An 11504-nucleotide genomic window follows, 5' to 3' on the forward strand; every position below is an offset into this window, starting at 1 on the left:
TTATGATATTATAAATCTTTTTATATATATATATATATATATATATATATATATAATCAGAAGGTGATCAAATTTTTTAGGCTAATCTTTCCGGATGAATAAGGCTTTCGAATAGCCTATTCAATTCACCGAATCTTCTGTATCTAAAATATAAAATCATTTTTACTGCTAAGTTGAAATGGTTAAATAATTACACATTTGTGAAGAATTGATCTTTGGTATAAATTTGCAGGAAAATTCTTCTTCAAATTACTATCAAATTAACTATTGCTTGGTTCATAAGATGATATTATTTTACTAAAAAAAGACCAAATCATACTTTTATATAACACTAAAAGTTAAATAAGTTTTTTTTAGTTTTGCACAACCTTGAACAACCATAATTATAGCCTCGGTGTTTTTTACCCGAGCACGGGTTTACATATGGTTCCTTTTATTTCCAATTTTTCATAGCTTTCTTTTTAGTAGTGTCAGCATCATTCAGCCATCGTTATTGACTTATTGCCTTTAGTTTGGTTTGATATTACACTAACAAATCAATTCATTAAGTGAGACTGAGACTGAGACTGAGACTGAGACTCTTCTTTAACACCTGCATGGTCTACGTTTCAGGAGATCTTAGATGAGTCTATTAATCACACATAGCCATGAGACACCTCACCATTAGCCATTAAATGTTAATGAACATTTCCATTTCTAATTAAATTATCCCTACCTTCACGTGTGTGGATGAACACACCCGAGACTCCACATATACATTATCTACCATTGACAAATCTGTCATTTATCGCAAGAATACAAATAATATAAGCTAATGCGATCTGTTATCTAAACAGTTTTCTATAGAACTATGTAGCTTTTTAAAGAATTTTTGAGATGCTTACATAAATAAGAAAATTATAATACTGTACTAGATTTTTGTTTTTGCTTTTTACCATTATGGATCATTCCTTCCTTTTCTTTCTCCGTTATCGACACAAATTATTGACATACTTTTGATTATACAGGGCCACTACATTTGTCTATTCCTGCATTCGCCAAAAATTCCCTCCTCGTTTCTAATCTGTTTTTCATAAATGAGTTAATTTGGACGGTGGCATATAGTGGTTTTTTCTTCTTTGCTTGTTGGCAAATTTTTATGTCACTGTTTACGTTAAAAATCGCACATTAAAGAATGATTAGTGAAAGGGAATTTGGAAAAACATTTTGCGAGACCATACCTTCACCAGACGTGGAATCTTTCGGAATGATCGAGCATGAACTAAGGATCGATTTACATCTTACAAGAGATGGGAAATTACCAGTGCCCCAATTTTGATTGTCAACAGAGGCTAAGAAGGTGTTGTTGGAGTGGGTTAAATCTGAAGTGAAATTTCCAGATGGATTTGTCTCCAAATTTTCAAGATGTGTAGAACAAGACCAAAAAATTTCAGGTATGAAGAGCCACAATTGTCATGTCTTCATGCAACGGCTACTACCATTTGTATTTCTTGAGCTCTTGCCAACACACGTTCATGAAGCTATTGCAGGTATATAAGTATAATATATATTTATATATATATTGATATATATACTTATTTAATTAATTCACCCATGAATTTATGAATTTTATTATACATTGGTTCGTAGGTATCGGAGTTTCTTTCCGGGACTTATGCACTAGAACATTGACCAGTGATGGCATAGAGCAGTTACGAGATAATATTCTATTGTTAATTTGTAACTTGGAGAAAATCTTTCCCCCTGCTTTTTTTGACGTGATGGAACATCTTCCAATCCACCTACCACATGAAGCTGATCTTGGTGGGCCAGTGCAATTTTTTTGGATGTATCCTTTTGAGCGGTTTATGAAAGCCCTTAAAGGAAAGACCAAAAATCTTGCCAGAGTGTAGGGGTCGATAGTCGCCGGGAGTTTAACAGAGGAAACGTCTCACTTCACATCATACTACTTTAGCCCCACCGTGAGAACCAAGAAAACAAGTACTCGACGATATGATGACGGAGGCCTTGCACCTACATATAATGTTCCTGATGTTCCAGATATCTTTGCTCAGATAGGAAGACTTGCTGGTAAGTTAAAGGAAGTTTTGTGGGAAGATCATAGCTATTGTCGAGCAGCTTACAATTACATCTTGAGGAATCTAGATTATGTTCAACCTTTTGAAAGGTATTTTAAAAAAAAAACTAAAATTAAATTTATTTTCTAAGATGGCGAACTAACAAATCTCTATTCTTTTAGACTTTTTGAAATGCAGATTCGTGAAGCATATCCTAATTTAGAAGAATCTGACTATGAGGCTTACAAAGATCGGGATTTCGTTAATTGGTTAAAATACTATGTAAGTATATATATGCAATGAATTTAAACTATTTGTATTATAGTTTAAATTTAAATAAAATTATGGTCTAAATATCTTATTTGTTTATATAGGTTCAGAATGGATGTGGAAATGAACCTTTGCCTCTTTGGTTGCATGAGCTCGTTCAAGAACCAAGAGCGAAGATCACTACTGCTCCGATGTACTTTACTCGTGGTTATACTTTTCATACGTACGCACACGGAAGTCGCAAAGCTACAACAAATTATGGAATCTATGTACAAGCTGGTGATAGCGATTTCTATGGCATTTTGCAACAAATATTAGAAGTTGATTATCCAGACCTTCTGAATCTGAGATGCGTACTTTTCAAGTGTAACTGGTACGATCCATCGGCCCGAGGCGTGCGAGTAAATAATTGGGGAGTTGTCAATGTGAATGCGAACAGATCATACCCCAAATTTAATCCTTTCATCCTAGCATCACAAGCACAACAAATGAGCTTTCTTCCCTATCCTCGTTTAAGGCCAAGACGTGAACTGTGGTTATCAGTCATTAAAATTAATCCTCGAGGTCGTATAATCGGGTTAGTTGATGATCAAGTCGTGTTGCAACAAGAAAGAGTCGGTGAAATTTCCATTCCAAACATGTCAACAGAAGATGTTATCCACATTGATCCACAAAACAGGCAAGTTGAAGATGTTGATGATGTTTCTGAAGAAGAGGGTGAATTAGACGAATTAGAAGAGTTCGATGATGGAGAAGATTCTAATGATGATAATGTAATTTCTAGTAGTTCAGAAAATGAATCTGGTTGACCAATTGTAGTTTTTGTTGTTTTTTTCCCTTTAAAAAAAAAGATTTATTAATTTGTGATGGATTTGCGTTGGAATTACGAGTGGATGCTCAAGGTCTCGTAAGGTCGTCATAATTCCCTCGCAAAAGCCTATACCCTAAACATTATTTGCGAGGGACTTACGACGATACCTTGAACATTTAAATATTGCGAGGGATTTGCGATTGATTTGCTAGTGATTTGCGAGTCACTAGCGAGGGAATCTTGCTAGTTCTCGCAAATACGTCGTTACTCCCTCGCAAATTATATACCCTAAACACTAAATGCTCAAACCCTAAGCTTTTGCACATTGCAATGGATTTTTGTGTATCAATGTGGATAACATGTTCTTTTGATATGTTTGCAATGGAAATTTTAACATNTTGATCCACAAAGCAAGCAAGTTGTAGATGTTGATGATGTTTCTGAAGAAGAGGGTGAATTAGACGAATTCGAAGAGTCCGATGATGGAGAAGATTTTAATGATGATAATGTAATTTCTAGTAGTTCAGAAGAGTCCGAGTAAATAATCTTTGTTGTTTTAAAAAAAAAGATTTAGAATTTTGCGAGGGATTTGCGTTGGAATTGCGAGGGAATGCTTTCAAGGTCTCGCAAGGTAGTCATAAGTCCCTCGCAAAAGCCTATACTCTAAACATTATTTGCAAGAGATTTACGACTTTATCCTAACCCTAAACATTTAAATATTGCGAGGGATTTGCGAGTGCCTTGCTAGGGCTTTGCGAGTGACTTGCAAGGGAATACTTGCTAGTTCTCGCAAATACATCGTTACTCCCTTGCAAACTTTATACCCTAAACACTAAATGCTCAAACTCTATTTTTTTGCACATTGCAATGGATTATTGTGTATCAATGTGGATACATCTTCTATTGATATGTTTGCAATTGAAATTTTAACAACTTTTTTGTTGCAACACAACTTGAACATCAACTAACATGATGATCCACTAAACCCTACAGTAGAAGATGTTGATGATGTATATGAAGAAGACCTTGAATTAGAAGAATTTGATGTGTCTAATGATGGAGGAGATTCTAATGATGATAATGTAATTTCTAGTAGTTAAGAAGATGAATCTGATTGAGCAATTGTGGTTTTTCTTGTTTTTTTTTTCAAAAAAGATTTATCAATTTGCGTTAGAATTGCGAGGGAATGCTTGAAATGTCTCGCAAAGTTATTGTTAATCCCTCACAAAACCTATACACTAAATATATTTTGCGAGGGACTAACGACCACACCCTAAACCCTAAACATATAAATATTGCGAGGGATTTGCGAGGGTCCTAGTTAATCCCTCGCAAATTGTAAACCCGAAACACAATCCCTCGCAATATTTGCGAGATTACAAAAAGTTTATATATAGAATCTCAATCTGGTTTGAGCTTTGCTCAAACCCAAACCTTGCGCCGACAAAACCTAATCTTCTTCTTCCTCCTCCGATCAAACCATCTTCTTCCTCTTCCGATCTGGTTCTTCCTCCGATCAATCCCTAGTCTTCTTCCTCTTCCAATCTGCTTCTTCCGTCTCCGATTCTTCCTCTTGCGATCTGATTCTCTCATCTTCCGATCTTCTTCAATCGGGATCTGAAAGGTATAAACCCTAATTTAATCCAATTCTGATTTTGTTTTGTATTTAGTTTTGATTTCATTTTGTAGAAACCCTAAATTCGTTTTAATTTTGTTTTTGATTTTGTTTTGTATAATCCGTAATCTCGTTTTGTTTTTGTTTTGTATTTGGTTTTGATTTCGTTTTGTATAAACCCTAATCTCCTTTTAAGTACATTTTCTATAAACAAAAAAAAAAACTCATTTTAATTTGGTTTTGATTTTCGTTTAGATTTCGATTTTGATTTTGATTTTGTTTTGTATTAATTACTAATTTTGATTTCGATTTTCTTTTGTTATAGATGTTTGGAGGCAACGATTACACAAGATTCCTCTCGGATGAAGGTTTATCCGCTCCCACTGGTTCTAATCATCGGGCTCCCTCTGGTTCTCACAGCACACACTCGGTCTAGAATAGCCGCCGTGCAAATTTGCAACCACTGCCTGTGACACCTACTTTTAATACGCCTTCACCTTCTCATGCACAAGGTAGCAATACGGCGGCTCATGACATTCGCACATCTCAACCCGAGCGTTCCTCTTCTAAAGTGGCATCTGTACGTCTCAACAACCTAATCTTGGAGGAGCTACTCGATAGTCCTGGACGTTCAGTTTTAACAAAGCTAGATCTGCGCCGACCTCCAGAGACTCTCTGGTAATATGTTTTAAGTTTCCGGTTTTGTAATATAATTCTAATGATTTGCATGGAAACTGTATGAAGATTAATCTGTTGTATTTGTTTTGAAGGTTTGACCAAGATACATCTGTTGCGGCTACTGTACGAAGCATATTTGAAAGAGATTTCAAAGAGCCTCCTGCCAATTAAGCACAGACGCCGACAAAAGTGGTAGACCGTTGGTATGAAAGTTTTGTGGTAAGTTCAATCTGACTTTGTTGTTTTACAATATGTTGCATACTTGCCTTACTTAAACATAGACTAATTGTGTTTTTTTTTTTGAAGCAAATATACAATTGGGACCGTAGCATAAACGATAGAGTGAGGCAAGAGTTTGAGGCCAAGTTAAAGGATAGGATGTGTGATCAAGTGTCATGGTGGAAGTTAAAGTGGAAGCTAAAAGGGGATGAGGCAAAGCCACGGTGGATTGATCCTCAAGTATGGGAAGGTCTTGTTCGGTATTGGCTTGATCCCAAATCAGAAATCAAGAGTATCAATAGTCGGAATGCTCGCTATCATGATCCGGAAGGCACCAGAATATATAAGCATCGTTCAGGCCAAACTTCGTTTAAAGCCCGTGCTCGAAAGCATGTAAGTGTAGTTTTCAAGTTTTTTTTTCTTAAGATTATGCCTTATGAACTCTTTTATTTATTGACTAATCAATCTCTTGTTATTTCTTTTCAGTCTGAGATCACTGGTGAGTTAACTCCGGATTTCCTATGAATCTTAGAGGATACTCATTGAAAGCCGGATGCTCATTTACGGATGGCAAGTTTGAGTCAGTGTACAATGAGGTGTCGTCCAAGATTCAAAAGTTGGAATATGAGCTTTGTACAGGGGATAATGGAGAGAGTTCTGCTTCTGGTGGGGTGCCCATACATATCAAAAACAAGATTTACACATCGGTAAGTTACAAGTTTGTAGTTCTCTTGGTTTTAAATACTATATGGTTAAACTGTGTGGTTCAATTTTACTGCTTCTGGTGTAGTTCAGTTGCCAATCGTCTATTAGTGTCGATTGGAGTTTAATGAAATTGTGATAACTTTCCATTCTAGTTTAAGAAACTTGTGATAATTTGCCTTTGTAGTGTAATGAACTTGTGATAACTTGCCATTGTAGTTTAATGAACTTGTGATAACTTGCCATTGTTTTTTTATGTGATAACTTAGCGATTGTTTGTATATGTTGTGTTTGAATTTCTTGGTGTCTCTTTCTTTGATTTTCAATTCATGGAACTTATTTTTTTTTTGTTTTAAGGTTGCTCCGAAGAAGAAAAACAGGATATTTGGGGTTGGTTCTCTGCAATTTGAAGCATCCTCTACCAGTAGCGGTCTACCACCTCTGTCTCTAGCTAATGATCCGGTCATCTTGGCTCAGAAACTTGCGGCCGCTGAGGAATGTATCCAAGCTCAGGCGACTCAAATCCAAGAAAGTGCACAAAGAATGCATAGCTATGATGCATACTTTGAATATCTCGCTGACAAAGATCCCGAGTTTGCTGCCACGTTTCGACACTCGACCAACCCAGAACCAACCAACCCAAAGGGCAACGACGGTGAAACGAGAGCAGCTGATAGCCAAACTGGGACCAGAAACGTGACCTCTCTCTCTCCATCCTTTTAAAAACTCTACTCTTCTTATTTTGTTCTGATATCCCCATGAGGAAGAAAACTTAAAACACAACTTTTGTAATATTTTTTTTTATGTTGAACAAGAATTTTATTTTTCAATTTTCATAGAAGGTCTATTTTCAATTTTAGTTTTTTTATTCACAAAAAAATCAAAAACAAATAATGTAAAATTGGCAAATCAAATTTGAAACTGATATGAAAATTTGCTAGTAATTAGCGACGTCGCAAAGCAGTCGCAACATTTGCGAGGGATGTACATTGCAACGTACTTGCTAGAGATACAGTCCCTCGCAAATTGCTTGACAGTTGCGAGAATTTAAGTCTCTCGCAAAGTGTGGTAGATTCGCGAGGAATGTATTCCCTTGCAACTAACGTGGGATTTGCGAGGAAAATATTCCCTTGCAATTTGCGAGGAAGAATATTTCTTGCAAAATTTGTGAGGGAATTGTGATGTTCTTCAATTTACGAGACGTGATTTGCGAGGAACACATGTGACTCGCAAATCCATTGCAAATGTTTATTTGCGAGGGAATTGCGATGGTTTCTTCCATTGCAAATCGACTGTTTTCTTGTAGTGTATGTTATTTATAAGTGAAAATATACAAAAATAAGAAAACTGATATTACAAAGTTTTGTAAGCAACTAAAAATTATAAGACGGTTATAAGTAAAAGAATATATAACAAAATGATCATAAAAGCGATTCTACTAAGAATTTTCTAGGTTTATTACAGTTACAAGTAAAAATGTGTATTGATGGAACACGACCTTCCAAAAATTCTTAAAATTATATTAAAGGAAGGTTATATTAACAAAAAAAAAAAGAAATTCACATCTAAATAAAATGTACCTTGGCAAGGATGACAACAACATGTCTACACTCAATAACTTCGATAAAACTCATCTTCTTTGCGAATGTATCAAGCCTACTTTACGCTTGGATCATCGCCAGCGGAGAACGATGATACGTTACTCAACACAAAAAAGAAAAATATATTTTAATATATTACCAATTACAAACTGACAGCTGTAAAAAAGGGAAGAGTAGCGCTTCTAGTCAGAGTAACTGAAGCAACTTTCTCTCTCTTTTTTTTTTTTTTTTTTTTTTTTTTTNATAAGAGAAATTATGGGAAGTAACGATGAGTAATGATGGTCTTAGGTTCCTTAGATTAGTTGGATAGATAGTTTGATAGCAATCAACTATAGCCAATCAATTTTTTAAAGTAAAATCTCCATTATGTTTCATGTTATATAAATATAGCCAAGAAAAATATTGAAACCTTTAAAGTAAGTCCTTTGTATTTACTACGTATTGCTCCTCTCTATCCTCTACTTCACTTATTTAATTTACCCATTTTCACTGAATATAGAATTGTATGTCGGCAAAGATTGGAACGAATATACTTATAACAAGTATCAATAGAACACTCTGGACGACTTTTCTGTCCAAATGATAATAAATAATCCAATAATGGAATTCTAAATATCTACAAGGTTACATGTGTTATGTGTACGAACGAATGCTCTGTGTTTAATAAGTTCGTAGAAATATCTAAAAGACTAGTGGAGTAGCCGTTTACGGAGTTTCAAATTTATTCCAACAACGGACCATAAGGGACCCGAGACATGCAACACGTATATCTTATCTCCTTACCACTTTGTTTTTATTGTAAAATCAGTAATTTGACTTTTCTCATTCCCCCCAACTCATTTTCTATAAATAGAGGCCATGCAGCGTAACATTATACACATCACTTGTTTTTGCATATTATAGTTATAAGAAATAGTTGAGAGAGAAAAAAATGGCTTCCAAGGCTTTGATTCTCTTGGGTCTCTTTGCAATTCTTCTCGTTGTCTCCGAAGTTTCTGCGGCAAGGCAGCCAGGTACATAAATTCTTTTAACACATTTCTATAGTATACTTTTTTTTTTGAAAAAAGATTTCTATAGTATACTTCTTGCTTTGGAGGCTATATAACCTAAAAAATAAAAAAATATATTATGTTTATGAGGCTAATAGAACTCTCTGTCTCATCTAATTATTGGTGCTTACTAGAATCAAATTAAACATACTTCACTTAATTATGTTGTGGGTTTCTGGTATATTTTATAAAAATTTTATATAGAACGTATAGTCAAAAGCTTTTTACTAAAGAAGGAGCACTTCCGAATTTATATGCATATTTGAAGTTAAACATAAAATGCACATTTGCACGTGCTAACCATTTTTGCTGAAATATTGCCAGTGAGTGAGGAAACTGTGCACCCTGATGGTCATGGTGGTGGCTACAACAGTGGAGGTGGAGGAGGATACAACAGAGGAGGAGGAGGAGGAGGATACAACAGAGGAGGAGGCGGAGGAGGATACAACAGAGGAGGAGGAGGAGGATACAACAGGGGAGGAGGAGGAGGATACAACAGAGGAGGAGGAGGAGGCCACGGAGGAGGAGGATACAACGGAGGAGGAGGATACAACAGAGGAGGAGGAGGAGGCCACGGAGGATACAACGGAGGAGGACACAAAGGAGGAGGAGGAGGCCACGGGGTCAACGGAGAAGGAAAAAACTAATATAATGACCAACATGCAGGAATGCATCTATAGATACGCTTATGTGTGTGTGTAACAATAAGTAAATCATGGCGAATGTGTAATGAAAAAGCTTAAGAATGTAATGTCTCTATGTTTAAGTGTAACCTTCGCTATTTGCATAAATAAATCGTTTGTAGTTATTTCTTTCTTTTTTTTTTGTGAAAGAGAGTGTTGTTTAATTATTCATACTCTTAGTTTTGGATACAAAATAAGTCTGGGACTGGCCAATGAATTGCTTTTGTTAATGCAAAAGATCATAAATTCTAAGGTTTGATAACTGGTTGTAAGATATATATACTTAGAGAATACATAAATCATGTTATTGCAGTAAAAAGTGTGAACCAATTTGCAAAACCAGCTTACTGAATTTGTGTATGAGATATTATTATGCTTAGTACATATATGCAAACAATCATAATTATAAGTACATATGTGTTTCATGATTATAACTACAGCTGCCAAAAAATATAATAATAAAATGATAAATGCATATCAAATTAATCATGGCATGCAATGTAATGTATTAACAACATTGTAATTTTAAATTTGAAAACAATTGTAGAGATACAGAATAAATTGTGTTAAATATACTACTTATAAATTCAATATACAGAAAAAACATATAGTAAATATTGTAATTTTTCAGCCACAAAAATTTATGAAATCATTGGATAATATATATTCAATATACAAGGTCATTTGCACATTCCAACTTTAGGGGGGTCTTAGTAGTTATAGTGCTGCTATATAATTTATGTTCGAAATCAGTGAGCTGAACCGGTACAACACTAGTGGACGACATTTCTGTTCAAAAAGCAACAACAACAATATCTATGTGTGTGGATGCGCTGTGTTTGAGAAGTTGATAGAATATTTAGAAGACGGGGTTGCATTTATGGAGTTTTGTATTTTCTTTGAATGAATCCAACAACCAAATGGCCACGAGACCACGACACAATCAACCCATACAAAAACTTTGACACTTCTCTTCTTATCACTTTGTTTTTTATTGTGATAAAACACTGCCTTTGATCTCATTCCCTCCACCTCGATCGTTTTCTTTTAATAGAGGGAAACATTTGATCCATTCCATAATCATAGAGTTATTAGGAAGTTGAAGAAATGGCTTCCAAGGCTTTGGTTCTTTTGAGACTCTTTGCAGTTCTTCTCGTCGTCTCCAAAGTAGCTGCGGCATCCGGAAGGGAGTTGGGTTTGTAAATTGTTTTGTTTCTCTTTTATATTTCAGTCTACTTTTTACATTACAAGCTACTTGAAAGAAGAGATATATGTTCGTGATGCAAATTTGAACTAACGTACCATTTGATAATATTTCAGTCGACATGTTTAATCCTTACCATACGCATCTCGACCAACTCAAACTATTTAGATGTTTTGTACGAATTATATAGTCGATGTAGACGCCGTTTTTATAAATCCTTAAGAAAAAATTAGAGATCCACATTTAGAAACATATGTTAAAAAGATTTTAAGAGAATGTTTTCTTAAATAACCGCCGAATTAAAATAGTGTTTTTTTTGGACAGGCACGGTCAAGCAAGAAGACGAAACAGTGCAACCTGATCAACAAGGCTACGGTGGAGGCTCTGTTCCCGGAAGAGGTTATGGAGGAGGAGGAAATATCGGAGGAGGTTACTGTCGCCAGGGCTGCTGCTACAGAGGTTACCGTGGCTGCTTAAGGTGCTGTTCTTATGCTGGAGAAGCTGTTCAGACTCAGCCTGGTCACTAAATATACAATATATTAACCACCATGCGGTATGTGTCTGTATGGTTATAAACTTAATTATAAATAAGACATGGTGTGTTTGTACACAAAA

At 35.3% G+C, this 11504-nt stretch overlaps 1 protein-coding gene across 1 annotated transcript; it reads left to right on the plus strand.

The window, feature by feature from the left end:
• Nucleotides 10578-11498, plus strand: LOC104747189 (glycine-rich protein 3-like). The gene is made up of 2 exons (XM_010468772.2): nt 10578-10880; nt 11214-11498. The coding sequence occupies exons 1-2, from the start codon at nt 10793-10795 to the stop codon at nt 11414-11416; spliced, it is 291 nt and encodes a 96-aa protein (XP_010467074.1). The 5' UTR covers nt 10578-10792; the 3' UTR covers nt 11417-11498.

This window comes from Camelina sativa, chromosome 15 (genome assembly GCF_000633955.1).
Source record: "Camelina sativa cultivar DH55 chromosome 15, Cs, whole genome shotgun sequence".
In the NCBI taxonomy this organism is placed as follows: Eukaryota; Viridiplantae; Streptophyta; class Magnoliopsida; order Brassicales; family Brassicaceae; genus Camelina; species Camelina sativa.